The sequence below is a fragment of the Dermacentor albipictus genome, chromosome 4, assembly GCF_038994185.2.
Source record: "Dermacentor albipictus isolate Rhodes 1998 colony chromosome 4, USDA_Dalb.pri_finalv2, whole genome shotgun sequence".
Classification (NCBI taxonomy): Eukaryota; Metazoa; Arthropoda; class Arachnida; order Ixodida; family Ixodidae; genus Dermacentor; species Dermacentor albipictus.
Window position 1 is genome coordinate 75,075,210 of NC_091824.1, and position 19,061 is coordinate 75,094,270.

The following is a 19,061-nucleotide window of genomic DNA, read 5'->3' on the forward strand; positions in this document are numbered from 1 at the left end:
AACAGTATCGTGCAACCATTGACCACTGTGCTTGTCAGCAGCTTATTAACGGTGCTGAGCTGGGAAACAAACGAGATACGTGCATGTGTACAGATGTGCTTACTTTCACTATTTCGCCGCTCCGTGCTGTGATAAGGTGCTGACAAACATGTGGGTCGATGGTCGCGCGATGCTGTTAAAAATTATCCGGGTGTACAGTACACAGAAGGGCATAAAGTGCGCAATGTCTGGTATATAAGACGAGGGTTGACTTTTCGCAATGGTTCTTTGAAAAAGAAGTTCGACCTATATTCCGGTTTTTACGGTATCACTTTTAAGGAATTTTGCTAGCACCTGACTAACAGTGGACCGGTCATCATTCATCATCGCTGTTGGCAGTGGCCTCCCTATCACTATATCAACCCATAGTATCTAGTCTTCGGTGCCATCCGTGGCATTTGAGATGCCACATTTTTTAAATGCCTCGCAGACCATGGCATCCTAACAAACTTCCAGTGCTTGCGCAATGTTGCCACTCCTAAAGAGGCAGTCAATGTGTGAATGGGTTTGGATTGCAGCAATCTTGAATGCCAACGATAACCTGTAACTATTGCTGCTTTGGTTTTGTACTCATTTATAACATGCAAATGGCAAATTTTTCCATAAAGATAGTGCATGCGTTACAATCAAGTGAATACAGTATTGCCTCTTGCCATCAACATCGGTTCTGCATTCCTGCCAACGTAGCAGACGCCTTTTCTCGCATTGTAGCCAAACCATTGTAACCCTCCTTCTTTAATGTCTCTTCATTGACTGTACATAGAGAGCCGCTTCTCCTGTGACGAAGAGCAAGACATGTTCTCAGAAACGGCACTCGCAGACCTCAATAGCCAGCTGGAGGACCCGATGCACCGGTACAGCGAGTTGTATCGACGCAATTCGATGCTGCCTCAACATCTGAAGTCGGTGTACCCGGTAGAGACACAGCAGTGCCCGATACCGGCGACGCCCCTGAAAGGTGACGGCAATTTTGCCTTTCCGGAAGTTGCCAGCACCTCTGCAGCTGCTACACCAAGTGGCTCGACTAAGCAAGTCAACGCTGCTGAAGACGCAACCAAACGGAAGAGAGATGCCCGCTCCAGCAGCAGCGATGACGGCAACAGCAAACCACCGTTTTGGGTAAGTGGCGAGGCTGTTGGAGTCTTGCCTTCATTTGAGTAATGTGGCTAGGCCAAGCTCCTCTGGCAGTGGCAAAGCAGTTGCCTGTGGTGAAGTTTACGTGCAAGTAGCAGTTTGAAGTTTTGAAGGCAGGTGCTTCACTGAAATCGCAAGGCAGTTCTTTGGGGGTGGCAAATGCCAAAGTTCTACACATGGAAGTGGCTGCAGGAGCTAGACGAAAGATGGTAGAATAGTATTTTTTATAACTTGTAGCTAAAAAATCTCTGAGTGTGTGTACCCAAATATGGCCATGACCTACTTTGGCCTATTTGGTGCCTTAATTTTCTTGCAGCCAACATTGAATTGTACAGCCTTGGCAGAACTGTAGAAGTGGTCAGAAATTAACAATGCCTGTTACGACGGCTCGGTGGTCATGCGATTATGACATTTTAATACTGAGCGCAAGGTTGCGTTGCGGGTTTGATTCCCTGGTCATGGTGGCCGCATACCAGTGCCTGAAGAATGCAGAGATGGTCGTGCTTAACAACATTTTGTGCACATTAAAGGAAACTCCAGGAGGTCGAAATTAATCCGGGGCCCTGCACCACAGCACCCTTTTGAACAGTTGGATAAACCAACATTGAGGCAGTGGAAGTCCAGTTGCGTACATTTGCTATGCCATAGCGTAACCTTCACTGAACATCTCTCGGCACATTCTTTCAGTAAGCGAGACACAGGAAATGGAACAAATGTTCTCAGTCTCTTGGGTTCTAGTTTTATTTTGGTGTTAATGCTCCTTACTGTTGACGTTAAATTATAAAGATTACCATTTTGCATGAAATTAGAAGAATGCAAGCAAGACTGTATGCTTACTGGGAAATGGCACTTCCTCCTGCACATTCCCCCCCCCCACCACCCCTTTTTTTTTCTGTATGCGTGAAAGGGACTGACAACCAATTATTATGGTACCAATTTTTTTCTTTCTCTTTTTTTGTGCAATGGAAAGCTTACCAGTCTGAGTGTCTAATCATGAAGTGCTAATGCGGAAAACGCCATGGAGCATTTTTTTATCGCATTTTTTCTATCTGCAGTGAGGATGTAGGCATCGACTAGATGCATGCTTAAAGCGGTAATAGGTGAGCGCGATAGCAATTATATGCCGGCATGAGTGGGAGGCAAACAAGTGTGGCTGTAGCTGTAGCTGTGAGAAAGTATTTTGTTTATTAAGTCGATGTTCCTGTGATTCATGTCTTCTGAAGTGTTAAAGTATTTCTGCCATAATAGCTACATGTTATCATAGTTTCCCGTCCAACTGCTTTGGTATTTAACCAGCCAAAGGAACCCAATCGGATCAATAACGAAACTGCACTTGTACACATGATACAGTTCAGCGTGTTGCCATAGCCATGCGTGCGCTCTTGCTTTCTGAAGCATAGAATAAAACACAAGTGTCTAATAGTATACAAACTGCAACGTCAAGCAATAGTTCTGCTGTACTTAATACCAGTTGACTTACGTACAGTAATCTCGTAGAATGCATCCGAAGTACCAAAAGTTCACTGCCAGGTCTCTCCAATTACTGGTGTTTGAGACCTTCATTGCCAATTTAAGATTATCATTCCTACCTAAATCGCGAATAGCACGCTGCATTCTATAATTATAAATCATGGTAATTTCATTTCCATCAACGTCTCTCAACACATTCTGGCCAGGTATCAGTCCCTTCAAGTTGTTTACAGGGCACAAAATTAGAAAAAAAAAAGCCGAATTCCCGCAACTCCCAGACGCATAGCCTGGTATTTGGAACTGCACCCTGCTGCAGTATGTGCAGCTAACAATATTCAGTTCATTTAGGCACTACAGTCAGTCTAATTTTTAGGACTCCTCAGGGGCTGCAAAAATGTCCAAAAAATCGGGCAGTCCAAAAGAACGAATGCACGCGTTCTATTTTCCCCAAGGGCTCAAATTGGCACAGGCACGTCGTAATCGCTCTGAAGGCCTGCCAGTACATTTATTAGGCGTATCGGTGCTCGTACTGTGACGGCGGGTGCACGCATGTATAATTACGAAATGCACTGTGCCCTGTGACAATGGCCCCTTTCCACTCTTGGTATGCTTTACCGCAATACTACACGTATGCTTCACCGCACAACACTGCTGTATTAAGGCGAAGCTAACTTTCGGAAACCGGCATTGTGCAACGCGTCGTACTTCCCGAGCTTCAAAGCCATTGGCGAGGATTACAAAGGCGGAGTGTGCCATTGCTAACAGCGGCGAATTGTTTCAATGAAAAACATGGCACTGATCAGCAAGCACCTTGGTAGCGGATGCCCAAGTAGCTAGGCCTAGCATTGCCGCGGAGGTGGCTACAGCTGCCAGTGGATCTGCGTGCAAGAGTGACTGTTCGAGGCACCGAGATAATCAAGATGGCGGCATCGGTAGCTTCGATGAATGCCATTTCAGACCTGCGGTCATGGCAGAAAGTCCGAAAAATCAGATGGGGAAGGGTTTTTGCGTCCGAAATTTCAGACGTTCTTATACATTGACTCCATGAGGTACCCTGGCAATGCAGTGAAGGTGTCCGAATTTTCGGGTATGTCCGACAAATCCGGCGACCGGAAAATCGGTCGATGAGTGTACATGTGCGAACTGGGTGAAAACTGAACTCTGGTGGAACCGATGCCCTATAAACTTCTGATGCCAACTGTATATACTGCACTTGTAACAGTTAACCACTTCCACAGCCTAGCTTCGCACTCTAGAAATTTAGTATACTACATTGCACTACCGTGCTTACACTATTGATATACATAACAGACTCAGCTGTACAGCAGCATTGCTAGAGCTGGATGAGCATGAACTGTAGTTTCCTTTGTTGAAGAATGTTGTTCTAAACTGCCTGCACTCTTATTTTCGCTGGCCGTAGATTGTGTTCTGAATCCCTGCTGCACTCTATTTTTGCTGGTGATAGATTACATTCTGAGTAAGTATTTCTTCTTGTGCATGATATTTTCATCATCTGCACACTAACCCTTCGGTGTCCAAGTCCCACTGGCTATGAAGAGTCGTGACACAATCATGCGATACCTTTGTGTCTTGGTGGCCCAGGTTTAAGCAGTCATTTGTCAAAAAACAAGTGAAGCGTCTTTGTGGTTTGTCCTGCCTCCCTTCGTAAGGTGCATGATACAGGTGTTGTCCTGTTGTGCCACATTTCCTAAACACATTCCTGTGCTGGCTGTTCTCAAGGAACCGTGTTTTTTAATCTGAGGGTTCATGCTGCCTCTGATTTGCTAGTAAGCACATTTCTGTGTTTATTTGGTGTTGGCGAGATATCTGTATATACATGTGCTGCACAAGTGTGCATTGGAGTTGTTAATCGGGCCATTGCTTCCTTGCCTCCCCTGTGCACATATTTTAGACCACAGCACATAGCCACAAGGTTCTATGGTATGCTATCTATATAAAGTTAATGGCTAAAGACATCACAAACCCTAGTATGCTGTAAAGTTGCCAAATTCATATATTCAGCTCGTAAATGCTGCTAAACTGTTTGCATAATAAGTGCCACCACACTGCTACGAGATTGTTGCCATGTGGTGGTGTGCAAGTAAACATAAAGTTATCAAATTCTGCGCAAATTTGTGGCAAACAGCAGGAAACCACCAACCAACAAGAAAGTGAACAAGGCAAAAATAACTACACTACATCTCGCCAACTTTGTGCAGTGCAGTGAAGGCTATGGTTCATGTCAGCCAACCAGAACTGAGAGCCGCCTGTGTGCTCCGGAGGAAGTCTCGCCCATTGTGCGTTGTTAATCCTTCATCAAAGCTTTTATTGAGTCGGCACTGTGCAGTGAGAGGCGGACAATGGAGAAACCCTTCTGGTTACCATTGCTGGTTGGCTGATGCAACCTATATCATTTGATCAGCACCACAAAGAGGTTGCTGATCAGGAACATAATATCGCAAGACTAGAAGTATTTCTGGTGCACTCAGCATTCGACACTCCCAAGGCTTGCGTTTCTCGCAACTCCCAGAGTTTAAAACACATATGGCACCAATTTTTCTCTAGCAATTATCCATGACACTGTTTAGGCCCACGAGCACTAACATGTTGAAAACTTGGTGTTTTCTGCAAGATAAACTTCCAGGTTTCAAGCGTTGGGCACTGTTCTGATGAACTTTTGCAAAAAACTAGTTGCTTGCACACTTTCAAGGAACACTGAAAACGGAGATCACTGAATCTGCAGGGCCTATTTGTTTCTTTCCATGTGCTCGTTCTGATGATCTATTTAGACAAGTGCATTTTTAATGGCCTTAGGTTTTTGAGCACCACAAATTGGAAGCACGACTGCACTACTTCACTGCCTAACACAGCTGCAGTCCTTTGTTTCTGGTGAAGTTACCATGCTAGAAATAAGGCTCGTATGCTTGCTTGAAGACATATGCTTGTTATTGTTTATTTCTTTTTTAAAACTGTCTATTCAAGATTTCTGAAAGTGCATTGAATTCTTTGAGAGCTGGCATTGAGGTGACTTAGGTCCTGGTACTGGTCCTGGTACTGGATCTATGTGAAGAGAAAGAGCCCATAAGTAATGCCCTGTTGGTGTTTGTGGGGGGAGGTTGTGTTTTGTCACTCCACATGTATGTTTGTGTGCATGCTTGTTTGAGTGCTCTTGTGTGCACCTTTGTTTGATAGACTACCAAGTGTGTGTGTGTGTGTGTGTGTGTGTGACCGTCCGTCCGTCCACGTCGCTATTGCCACAGGCATTGCAGAACTTCTGGGTAGCTTTTGTGTTAATGTCTAAGCTAAAAAGCGAAGTGACTCTTATATAAAGTGAGCAAGCCTTAACAGCCAAAGGAAGCAAGGCAGTGCTCCATTCATGCACTTGAAGCTAACTGAACTCAAGCACTCCAATAATACTCAAGCACTCCAATAATAAAAGAAGTGAGCTTATAGCAAGTTTTTATATTCACAGGGTGAGTAACTATAATAACTTCAATTTGGAGAAAGTGAGTAACGGCTCTGTGGCACGAATTGGTTTATGGGCTCAGAGTGGCGAAAATGCTTGCGACGTCATTCAAGGGATCGCCAAGGGGAGTGGTTCGAATGGAACCCTGAACACCCTGCACTGTCTCGTGCAGCTGAGAATGAAACACAGTTTATTGCTATAGTGGGATTTACATTTTGTCTGGAGCTTAACGCTGCTGTGTCTGTGATCAAATCGGTAAACCGTAAGCATGGCTGTAATACTTCGGCAACCCCAGTGCAGTGAGCCATGGTGCTAGGAGCCGCAGAGTGCTATACCAATTTCCACTTTGAAAATGGTGATTGCTGCTGTTCTGTTGAGCTTTAAGTGAGCCACCATGTTCTGCTGGGTAAAGCAAGAGTGCAAATGTCTTGTCTTACCTTAACTACTCTGGGATTTCCGCTTACTGGTGTTGCAGTTCACTGCATCTCAGGCTCTGCGAACAGGACTTCTTGAGTACACGTGCTTTCAAGTGCAGTTATCATCACTCCTATTTTGAGAATTGCATGGAACAAGCTTGACTTTACGACGGGTCAATATCGCAGCATTGTGTAAATAGCCATGTCACTAGCGAAAACATAGCGGTTGTATTTGCTAGGCATTGCTGGTCATCATAACGGTCAGGGCATGACAGGAGGCCAGTGCAAGTCCTGACAATGTGACAGTTTTCACTGCTTGATAAGGACCTTTAATTTTGTCTCATCTGCTAACACCGTTGTCCTACATACAACATGCATGCCATCAGTGGAAGTAACACGCAGAGCCTTCATTCATTCATTCATTCATTCATTCATTCATTCATTCATTCATTCACAGAGCCTTCATTCAATTCTTCTCGTATGTTTTTAGCATAGCAGAACCATATTGTCATTACCCTAGCAGCTTTTCATGTTCTAAATGGTATGATTCCCACTTGCCAACGGATGTACATATTAGGTTGTGGTACATTTGCTGTACAACTGACTGGCGAATGGACAACCACGGTTACCTCGCTTGACAGGCTCTCATCTGCTTGAGCACTGTCACCATGAACACTAAATGTTTTCCGCACGTAATAATGACTACTATGTTAGAATAAAGTAGTGTCGTAACTGTTTTTCATACCAAGTTATAGCCACTGTCAAACTTCTCTAGCACGAATGAGAGCAGCAAGTGGCTGTGCCTACCGTTGCACTTGCTCGTGCCCACGTTTGAGAGCCAAAAGTGCTGTGAATGACCTCTGTTATTTTATATGTAAAACTATTTGACAAGAAGCATGTGAATTGGTGGCAAAGCTATGCATTTTGCGATTGTTCACAGTTCCTGAAGCGTTGTCAGTTATGTTTTTGGATGGAAGTTGACTAAAGCCTGTAGCGGTATGCAAGGGCGAGATTGCTTTTTGAGTGTTCACTTTGACTGTCGCTGAGTAGCTGACCTTTGATGAAAGCACACCGCTGCCAAATCGTGAGAGTGCATGCGAACGTTTGGAAAGCAAGATGTTTGTGTGATCTACAACCAGGCTCAGTCACCAGTGGCGGTGATCTGCCAGTATGTCCCTTGCAAAAGCTTGCCATTGACATGTGTTGGAGTGGGGTGCGCCGTTGCAGGGAGCTTTCTTCTATTGTTTGTACCTTTATCTTGAATGCACAAAATTAGGTGTTGCCACTGGTGATAGTACTGCTATGCTAACACACTGTTGCTGTGCAGGGCAGTTCAACACTGCAGGAGCACGCAAGCAATTTTGTTTTCACGCGTGTTAAGCAATCAATTGTAGAGTAAAATGGCAAGGCGAATGTGAACTTCTCTTGACCACAGCCATGGGCTATATTTGTTAGCAGGTTAATTTTGTTGCGTTCATTTGATAGTCTGAGCAATAGGTTTTAGTGGTAATGATAGCTGTCGAGGAAGTGTTTCTTAATGTCTTAACTTCTCTGTTTTACCATAACTACTGTATTCAGGTTATCATACAACTGAAATCAAGACAACTGTGACCAACTGTGGGAGTACAACAAGACTGCCAAAAAAAGAAAAAAAAAAGGAAAACAATCACTATAGCATTGGATGTGTCTCTTTTGAAGTGCATTCTTTGACTTGCTTCATTCACTAAATGGTGTTCATGCCTAATAATTATGATATAGGATTATGATAGGATTAAAAATTGGAAGTGGCTTCAAGAAAGTAATGCTATGTGTGAGACTTATGCAGGATATGCACTCGTTCCTTTTTCCAGGCAACTGCAGGTACGCCATCAAAGGCGAAGCCCAAGAAGTCTGCGCAGACACCATCAAGTGTCAAGAAATTTCTCAGATCCAGATTTAAGCGATAGCATTGCGGAATGTAAATAATTTTAATATACTTCTGTTTACTCGTGACTTGTTTTTAAAGGAAGAATAGCTTAAAAAGAAATGACAGAGCTCTTTGTACAGTCACCAGTTTTTAAACAAGAAAAAAAAAATTAAGTGAAAGTGTGACAGATGCTTATAGCATGACAGTGCAAGAAATTTTACGAATCTTATACAGCATTACAATCTTCCAGTTAAGTAACAGATATGCACACTCTACGTTCCAGGTTTAAGATTATATATATATATATATATATTACTCCTCGTAACAATTTATTACTGACTGAAATGCAAATTGTGCACTGTGTGCTTTCTTGGAGATATTGATGGAGTATTCACCATAAAAGGTGTCGCAAATGGAGAACTAACTTCCCCGAGTCTCGGCAAACTTCAAATTTCTGTGTAAATACTTATATTGACGGTTTCGGTGTGTGGCTTGTCTTTGGAACACTTGGCACTGCTTGTATAAAGGAAGTTTTACAGTTTTTAATAAACACTTTTACTTTGCACTTGGCTCTCATTCGTGTTTGTTATCTTAGCAAAAGCTATGTACCTTGTATTGATATGCATATTTGCTTCTTTGCACGTTTTAAGTTTAAACAATCGATAAAAAGCTTCGATCACTATAGCTTCCTACGGGGACATAGCATCTGCCATATTTTTTTCTTCTTCCAGAACGATTTGCTGCCTTCTTGAAATTCAGGTGCATTAATGCCCGAATGCAAATGGAATATTGCACACTATTCAGCAATTTCAAATAGTACTCAAAACTAACCAGATATTCCGCAAGTATTAATTTTGTTGTTCTGTCTGCTAAACAAAACAGCAAATTGTCGAAGCAATGCAGAAACAAAACAAGTAATCGAAGATTTATTTTTCGTTTCGCACTAGTAGTCCACATCACATCGTGGTAATTTGGTCCTTTTAGGCATAGTCACGTAGCAGCTTTATTACGTCTCAACCAACGATTTTTTTTTCTTGCAACAGGTACTTCTACATGGGCTTACTGCACACAAGTCCTTCCGCTACCTTTTCTTCTACAACTCCGATACATTTTTCAACAGCTATTTATTTAGCCAACTGCTCTGCCACTGCGATCATTCAGCCACCATGCAAATGATTGGTTGTAGTACATGGATTTGTCTGATATACATTCTTGTGGCTTCACTGTGGCTTTGCAATTTATGCTTTGTTTAATGTAGGAGGTGATAAGATTGCAAGCATGCATACTTCCTGCTAATTGCAGTGGTTCCTCTTGTCCATGCATCCGTGGCGTAATGGTTTCAGTGCTATGTTTGAATCCTGTTCTTAGATGATCGGTTACCCAAGTGACAAAGCTGTTAAAAGCCATCAGCACAATGAGGGTAGCATAGGGTTGGTACAGCATCTACTTTGTTGTACAAGCTGAACGACGGGAGCAACAGAAAGGCACATTTGACGTACACCCAGCGTTGCCTCAACTTTTATGTGCCTAAGCAAGTCAACGTACTACCCGTAATTCCAAAGATGGCTGAACTGCCCTGCTTGCAGCTCCTGTAGACACTAGCACCATAGTTTCCTCTAGTAATTGTGCACAGTTCAGAGGCTGTTTTTTTAAGTGTGAAATGATACTCTGCTGTGCTTTTTTTCTTTTTTAATGTCCATATAAGGATGTACCTAGTTAAACTCTCAATAAATATTTCAGCAGTAAATATATGCATCTGCTTATGATTATTCTATACTTACTATTCGATTCGTATTCAGTAAAGATTATATTCGCCCACTCTAATTTTCTCACAGCTTGATGTAACATATGTAAAATCTGAATTTTGCTTATGAAAAGAAATTTGCTTTTCAGTCTTTTGCTTGAAATGACGGTGAAATGGTACAAGAAGGGTAATTGCTTGAAGTGAATTTATAAAGACTAGGTCCAGAAGCAGGCGAAATCTGTGACAGCAAAGTCGCTGGAAAACGACGAGGGTGCGATACGGGTTTGTAGGTCGGCCGCAAGAAGAAACAAAGACCTTGCTTTGTTGCGCTATACAGATAACTTTCGCTGGAAAAGTTTGATCTAAAAGCAATGTCTGTTGTACTAGGTTTGCTGTTTCTTGTGTACCCAAGAGCAAGAAATGCCTGCTTATCCCCCTCCCCTCCTTGATGTTGCAGATCTTGAAGTTCACAGGTTGGGCAGGTATGCTAATGTGTAATGAGCTTGGACAAAGCCAGGTGCGTTTGTGATGACTACTGTGGCCAATAATGTCTCAGTTGTGCTACGGCTTGACTCCAGTTGTGGAAAATCGTACGGCAATCACTGCAACTGCCCGCCCATGCCTCGCGTGCCAAGAAGGTAACAGCTTTCCAATAGCCAGTTAGTACGCACCAGGCAACCGTGCAATAGCGATAAAGTCACACAGAGATCCAGTGTTTTTGTGGGGAGGCAAAGGTAGAGAAGTCTGTCCGATTCGGACAGCCAAGACGCTTTTCACCATGCTCCTGGGAGAGGCCTATCGCCATGGTGGAAGGAAAAAATTGAAGGACCCTGACGTCACTCTTTCCGAAGCTAATTGTTGAAGCCGGAAGTTGGCATTGTTCAGCCATCGTGTCCGGCCAGTTCTCCTCTCTGGTTAGCATTTCTCAGGCAACTGTGTTGCTCGGAAGCACGCGCTCCGCGGCAATCCTAAACCAAAGGATGTAATCGCAATGTCTTGTCGCATTACTGTTGCAGACGTAGTTTTGAAAGAAGTTCATAATGAACTTTGCATATTGGGCTGCGAGGTCGAAGCCGCTGCTTTTACTGGCTTCTATGAAAATAAACGTGCTTTATCAGCACAGCCAATAAACTGCTCTCAGCAACCGCAGGTACCGGCCATTGCCCAGTTCTTGCGTGTTCTTAAAAAAGATCACCTTTATGGCCCCCTTCTGCTTTCTTTTCTCTGCTTGGACTTCCTGGGGCTCTCAGATAGACTTGCGAGCTAGGCATCTGGTGATACGAAAAAAACTGACAACCATTCCACTCTGTGAAGATGAAATGACAGCGAAAGCTGATTACAGTCAAAGCTCTTAAACGAAAAGCAAAGTGCTTCACCTCTGCCGTGGATCGGCCCGAAGGTAGTGCAATATTCACACAAATAGTGTGCGATTCCACATACGATTCCACACAAACAGTGTGACATTAATCAGATTGAGGCCATCCAAAAGAAAGCGATCTGCTTCATATGCCATAGGTACGATAGGGATTTTTCACCGTATACAGCGCTTTCATCCCTAGGCTTACAACTGCTCTCAGATCGCTGACGTACGGAATCACTGAAGTTTTTGCATTGCATTATTAACTCTTCTTACTGTCCTTGCTGTCCGTTGCGTACAAAGTACTTACTATGGTCATTGCAAATAGAATCTGGAACACCTTAGACTTCCGTCAACCAAAGGACCAGGCAGGATTCCGTAAAGGCTACTCAACAATAGATCATATTCACACTATCAGTTAGGTGATAGAGAAATGTGCGGAATAAAACCAACCCTTATATATATCTTTCATTGAGTACAAGAAAGCGTTTGATTCAGTCGAAACCTCGGCAGTCACGGAGGCATTGCGGAATCGGGGTGTAGATGAGCCGTATGGTAAAAATACTGAAAGATAATCTATAGCGGCTCCACAGCCACCATAGTCCTCCATAAAGAAAGGCGTCAGGCAGGGAGATACGATCGCTCCAATGCTATTCACAGCGTGTTTACAGGAGGTATTCAGAAACCTGGATTGGGAAGAATTGGGGATAAGAGTTAATGGAGAATACCTTAGTAACATGCGATTAGCTGATGATATTGCCTTGCTTAGTACCTTAGGGGACCAATTGCAATGCATGCTCACTGGCCTGGAGAGACAAAGCAGAAGGATGGGTCTAAAAATTAATCTGCAGAAAACTAAATGTTTAACAGTCTCGGAAGAGAACCGCAGTTTACGATAGGTAGCGAGGCACTAGAAGTAGTGAGGGAATACATCTACTTAGGACAGGTAGTGATGGCGGATCCGGATCATGAGACAGAAATAATCGGAAGAATAAGAATGGGCTGGGGTGCGTTTGGCAGGCATTCTCGGATCATGAACAGCAGGTTGCCATTATCCCTCAAGAGAAAAGTATATAACAGCTGTGTCTTACCAGTACTCGCGTACGGGGCAGAAACCTGGAGGTTTACGAAAAGGGTTCTACTTAAATTGAGAACGACGCAACGAGCTTTGGAAAGAGTGATAGGTGTAACGTTAAAGGATAAGAAAAGAGCAGATTGGGTGAGGGAACAAACGCGAGTTAATGATATCTTAGTTGAAATCAAGAAAAAAATGGGCAGGACATGTAATGAGGAGGGAAGATAACTGATGGTCATTAAGGGTTACGGAGTGGATTCCAAGGGAAGGGAAGCGTAGCAAAGAGCAGCAGGAAGTTAGATGGGTGGATGAGATTAAGAAGTTTGCAGGGGCAACATGGCCACAATTAGTACACGACCGGGGTAGTTGAAGTATGGGAGAGCCCTTTGACCTGCAGTGGGCGTAACCGGGCTGATGATGATGATGATTAACTCTTGCCGTATATCTTCAGATCACTAGCCAACTCCTGCAAAACCATCTCCATCTCCTGCAGTCACCATCACCTAAACATCGCGCCTTATTTTGCACGTACGGACACTTCTAAATACAGTTTGTCCCCGTGTAATCGAGTACTGGAATTCCTCGCCTGGTCCTATTGTTTTTGGCGGCCATTGAATAGTTTTGGTTTGTATTGTTCGTATTGCCTGTGTTACTTACTATTTTAATTTCTCTGCCTTTCACACCCACTCCTGCAATAGCCCGATCGGGCTACAGTATGTACAAAAAAAAATATCGGGCTGACCCCCGGCAGAGGTTAAGCAGGCGTTAAGCACTCTCCATACGTGGGCCGACGCCAAAAATAGTGCAACACCGGGCCGACCCTCGGCGGAGGTGAAGCGGGCATTAAGCACTCACCATACGTGCACCGACCCCTGGCGGAGGTGAAGCAGGCATTAAAGGGCCCTTCACCAGGCCCCATAGCAAATTTTGGTTATACGCTGAAAGTTGTTACTTGTCCTCTAGGGAGCGTTCTGCCGCAAACATTTTTGAAATCGGCTCATTAATAGCTGAGATAGAAATATTTCAATGCCGCGAACCCATGATTTTAGGAGGCGAGCTCCACTGCATAGCGCGTGACGCATACGTCACGGGCCCCGCCTTCAGTTTTTTTATCCTCTCTCTTTCCCCCTCCTTTCTTTTTTTTTTTTTTTTGCGGCGCTGCGCACGAGCTGTTGTGATTGTCTGGTTTTCAGCCTCCCCTACTACAATCCCATCAAGAGTGAGGTACAACAGGCGGACGCGATTCTACGCAAAGCCTACAAAACCGCACTCCACCTTCCCCACAACACCTCAACCGAAAAGCTCCTAGCCTTAGGACTACACAACACCTGCGACGAATTGAAAGAGGCGCAACTAGTCTCCCAACAACGCAGACTACAGCAGACCCCATCTGGCAAGGAGCTCCTGAAGAAACTAGGCTGCGCCGATCAACTTCAAGAGATACTGAGGATCGAAACAATTCCGGACGAGTATCGCAACATACTAAATGTAGCACTCATACCCAGGAACATGGATCCCAACCTACACAAAGCACGCAGAGAAGCGAGGGCTGAATACCTACGAAAGACACTAGCACCCCAAGAAACGACGGCATACGTGGATGCAGCCACATACGCCAGAGCAGCGGGGCAGAGCAACAGCAACGCAATAGCAACGGTGATTGATTCGAACCTACGCGAGATCACCAGCGCATCACTACAAGACTGTACGATAGTCGAGGCTGAAGAAGCGACCGTCCCTCTAGCGGCAGCGGAGGGATATCGGTCTAAACGGTCTCTTCCAATCCTTACAGACTCACAAACGGCGTGCCGCAACTACCTACGCGGCAGAATAGGGCACGGAGCGCTCCGCATACTCCGCTCCGCAGACCACATAACGACAACTAAACGAATGACCAATTAGGCGTACGATAGTATGGACGCCGGGACACACGGGAGTGGCAGGGAACCAAGAGGCGGACAGGATAGCTCGAGGGTACACTTATTACCGAGCATCCAACGTAGGCGACCTCGAGGGGACCGAACCTGCACCCTAATACAGTAAAAGCTCGTTAATTCGAACCGCAAGAGGAAGACGCTTCAGTTCGAATTAACGAAAGTTCGAACTAACGAAAGTGAAGTAGGGCAACAGTACACTGCGATTTGGAAGCAGTAGGGCATGTCAGAAATTTGGCGTGTCAGAAAGTGATGGCGTGTGCCGCGGGCACACGCCATCTTCAAGTCGAAGCTCTGGGTCCGACTGTGCCACACCACCGATGTCCACCGAAACGAACGTTAGCCGAGGCTTAACACCATCACAATGAATCGCCACGGCCGATACCTCCTAAGCTGAAAACATAGGTGCACAACCGATGAAGACTGCCGAGACAAAGACGCTGAACATGTGAAGGTGGCAAAGGCCCTCATTCGTTGGTTCTTGATTGCAAGCGCAGCTGCGACGTACTTGATTCGCTGTGTTTTGGAGCTTGCCGTGCCATCTCCACACATTAGCAGCTGTACAAGATTTGCAAAGCCTCCGAGAGTCGCAACGGGCAAGAAGTCTCGGAGGTTACGTAGAACGGAGAGGCGGCAGCCGCCGCTGCCTTCTGGCTGACCCCGCGTCGGTTAGATTTTTTTCCAATTTTGCCTTCTCTCGCCGTTCTCTCCGTTTCGGAGGCAATACAGCCTTGTGTGTAGGCAGTAGGCGCGCTTCTCTGGCCGTCGTACAGTTCGAATTATCCATAAATTCGAATTATTGAAGTTCGAATTAACGAGCTTTCACTGTATTCGGCGATACTAAGTTACTACAAGGGCTGCAGAAAGCGGTATCCACCACCGCACAACTCCCTTAGCAGAGAGGACTCTGTCGCGTGGAGGCAGCTACAAGCGGGCTCGTACCCGAACCTAAACGTACTCATCAAAATGTATCCCACACAATACAATGACAAATGCCCTTGGTGCCACGAAACATCCACGCTGTATCACATAACGGGGACATGCCAGAAGATAGACGTGGTACCCGTCATACCAAACCCGAGTGCGTAGCAATGGGAGGGAGTGGTCTCCAGCGATCGCCGGGTAGACCAAGAAGGTCTGATTCGGCGAGCACAACTGGCAGCAGCATCCAGCGGAGCCCTGGGCTAAGGGCAACCGACCGTTGGGCAAGAAGATTGACGAAGCCATCTGAAGACCGCAGAAGACCAGCGAATCTAGAGCTCAATAAAGTTTTTCACTCACTCACTCGCGCAGCGCACGATTTTGCGCGCTGTGCACAAGAACACATGACTAGCGATATAATTCAGTGCTACACGAATACTGAGGCAGAACAAGCGGATTGCAGAGCATGATCACGCGCTGGAACACGGTAGAGAATGGTATATAATACCTTGATTTGGGCGAGTTGGTTCATCTTGACAGTTTTCATAAAAAGGCGCTAAAAACGAAGTCGAAGGAATACAAGCACCAGTCTTGTCTTATATGTTCCTTCGACTTCGTCTTTAGCGCTTTTTTTAATGAGAACGTCAGAATGGCATGGTTTCGGTACCTGCGCATATGACTGCACGACCGTGCAAACAAGCAGACGAAGCGGAAGTACATCTCTCTTCAGTGCGAGGTCAAACAAAAAACACGCAGAAATTCCGTTTGTGTGTTTTATTATTTCTCTAAACTTCAATTCGTAAGTTCAAGCAACAGATCACACAAATAACAAATGCCTTGAATATTTCTCAGTTACGTGTCACAACGAGCGACGTCACAGTGCGGACCCGAGTACGTAGGAGCAGGGACGCGAGTACGTCACCGCCTGGCTTGCAGCGCGGTCGCCGCGAGGGAAAGGGAAAACGGCGTTCGGATTAAGATTTCAGACCTTTCCGCGGAGCGTAGCGATGTAATTCTTTGCAAACACGATCGTTGGCGCGCTTGTATGCTCTGCGCTTGGCAGCTCAAAATGGCCAGACCTGGTTAGGGCCCATTTAAGCGCTCCCCATACGTAGGTCCATCCCGAATATACCGAAGGGCGCGTTACAGGTTCCCAAGCCCGCAGACGTGTATGCCATTGAGCTTGGACCCTTTCTGCACTATGACCAGGATTGGCCCACATGGTTTTTGCTGTTGACATATATACGCCGAAAAAACTACGAAAGGTTAGTCATATGCAGCTTTCGCTGTAAAAATGTACGCATTCTCACTGCACTGCAAGAATGCACGGGAGACACGTACGACACACCCGACCCATTTGCGATCCATCTGGAGTTTATGAGCACAAACGCGTATTCTCGCTGTGGCTTGAGGAATTTTCGTGCTTTATTGAGAAAATTTCAGGTGACCGCACATCACTACGACAGAGCGCCGCCGAGTAGGCACAACGTCATTTCTGACTCCGTATTTTGGTACATTGACCGCTTCTTCCCACGGTAAGTGAAGCTTCACGGAACCAAAGTTTTGTGATAGCCAACGCACGGTGTCGAACAGTACGCGCGTAGACCCGGCCTACGTGCGATGTCGAGAGCAGCGAAATGCACATATATTCTGCGTAAAGCTCTATCAGCCCGTGATGCACCTGTGCAGGTGCGTGTGACCGCCGAACGCGCCCTGCTTAAGAGAGTTCGTGCTGTTGCGAGAACTGCGAGAAACAAGCAACAGTTCAGCAACATGTGTTTTAATATACACAAACGCACAATACCAGCATTATGCATTCTTGAATAGCGGGCAAAGTTCTGACTGGTGTTGCAGAAGTAGCGGGACGGGGTAGTGCTGAACTTAGCGTCACAAGTTGGCAGCTGGACGTAATTACATTTATTCAGTCGTGTTTTACTTGTAACAACGTGCCATTATTTCGAATTATTGGCGGCGCCTCCAGGGCACCAAAGCGGCAACGGGGACATCAGAACTAGAACCCGGGCTCACCGAGGATTGCGCGTGCCAGGGGTGCATAAGATTTTTTTTTTTTCGATTACCCCCTGGCACGCTTAGGCCTCCGCGGCCCCAATCCATGAGCCACCCTGCTTCCATTTTTGATTCCCCCGCTACCCCTAGGGTGCCCTGGAGATTCTGCGCAGCCTCCTTCATTATAACCTCAGGTGGTCTCCTGAAGCCTTCGTTTGCCGGTTACATGTGCCCTACTGGAGCAGTACCTGTAAAAAATTCAGTATCGTCGCAAGGAGAAAAGCGGCCCGCGACTTATAAAACACAAGTCAGAACCTTGCTGAACAACGTACGTACTACGTGCCGAAAATGCACCATGGGCTGTCAAAATTAGGAATCGCGGACTTGCGAGCAGTGGCGTAGCTAGGTCGTCTGGCACCCGGGGTCCTTCGCTCTTCTGTCACCCCCCCCCCCCCCCCCCTCGGATGTAGTCGAGGAAGGCGAGGATATCGACAATTTTCGGGTGTCTTCAGACGTATATTCCTCCACAATTTTCTCCTAGTGCGCGGAGTGGGTAGGGCCTCTCAGTTTTTTCATTCCTCCATGTCCAATCGCTCAGCCACGGCTAAGCCGAAGCCGGCGAGCTTGCAAAATGTATACACTTAAAATGAGTTTCCAGGATGTCACCGGTTTCGAGACATTTCCCGAAGTGTGGAACGAAATACACGGACGTACCAGTTACTTTTGTGCTTCAGTGCATAAAAGAGCGTGGAAAAAGTGGAACAGTGAATTTTTATGGCGGGGTGGATGGCGTATGTCTGCAAACTGGTGTCATTCTGTAAATTCGTTCCAAGTCGATACGCCTTCCAAACTGCAATTAAGCTGGCTACAATTCGTAAATTGCAATATGTGTCGTATTGTAATTAATTCAAAAGATAATTATTGTTTTTATTATTTAGTTGAATATGTGTATCGATTTATCTTGCAAGTAATGTCCGCCTCTCGAATAATTCAGCTCGCGGACTATAATTATGTTATCTGCTACAGGATATATCTTTGAAGATTCCATAAAACTTAAAAATGGTCATCCTGTATACCAAATAATGACACATTAGTTACACTTACAAAAAATAAAAAATAAAAGGGGTCGCAGTTTCGCCCGAAAGGCGAAGCATCGATTGTGATAGCAAATTAGAGGGACAGCTATACGAAGTAACGATGATAGTTTTATAGGCCGTATAAGCTTGTAAACATAGACATAGCAACGAATTTAACAAGCATGGTGCCACGCGCTCACAAGCAAACATGAACACATCTCACTCGATGTAGCCGCGATCGCCGGCTCAGCCATACTTTTACTCGCGCATACAGCGCGCGCGCGGCGACGATATTATCGTCCTTGGACTTTATGCGGAACCCCAAGGCGACGGCGACGGCAGCAGTGCGCCTGGAGTGTCCATATATATTGCTATCGCAATAAGATCCGCAAACTGTCACTTGCCTTCACCGCAAAATATTGTAAAAGTTTCACCGCATTACATAGCTATACGGCTACTCGAGATGGCGAACAGGGTATTATATATGAGGGTATTATAGACGTGATCCATAAGAGC

At 45.4% G+C, this 19,061-nt stretch overlaps 2 protein-coding genes across 4 annotated transcripts in view; one reads left to right on the forward strand and one right to left on the reverse strand.

Moving 5' to 3' along the window:
* Positions 1-8,996, forward strand: part of LOC139059146 (putative leucine-rich repeat-containing protein DDB_G0290503) — a 62,951-nt gene extending 53,955 nt beyond the window's left edge. The window contains exons 18-20 of one of the 3 annotated variants that reach the window (XM_070537131.1): positions 860-1,158; positions 4,064-4,120; positions 8,376-8,996. In XM_070537131.1, coding sequence (XP_070393232.1) covers positions 860-1,158; positions 4,064-4,075 — 311 coding nt within the window. In that variant the 3' untranslated portion in view covers positions 4,076-4,120; positions 8,376-8,996. Of the gene's footprint in view, positions 1-802; positions 1,159-4,063; positions 4,121-8,375 lie in introns of those variants that run through there. The other 2 variants (XM_070537130.1, XM_070537132.1) reach the window with 2 other exon arrangements.
* The window catches only part of emei (transmembrane protein 161-like emei), a 132,036-nt gene that overhangs the window by 93,588 nt on the left and 19,387 nt on the right, over positions 1-19,061 (reverse strand). The gene's annotated exons all lie outside the window — the stretch shown is intronic.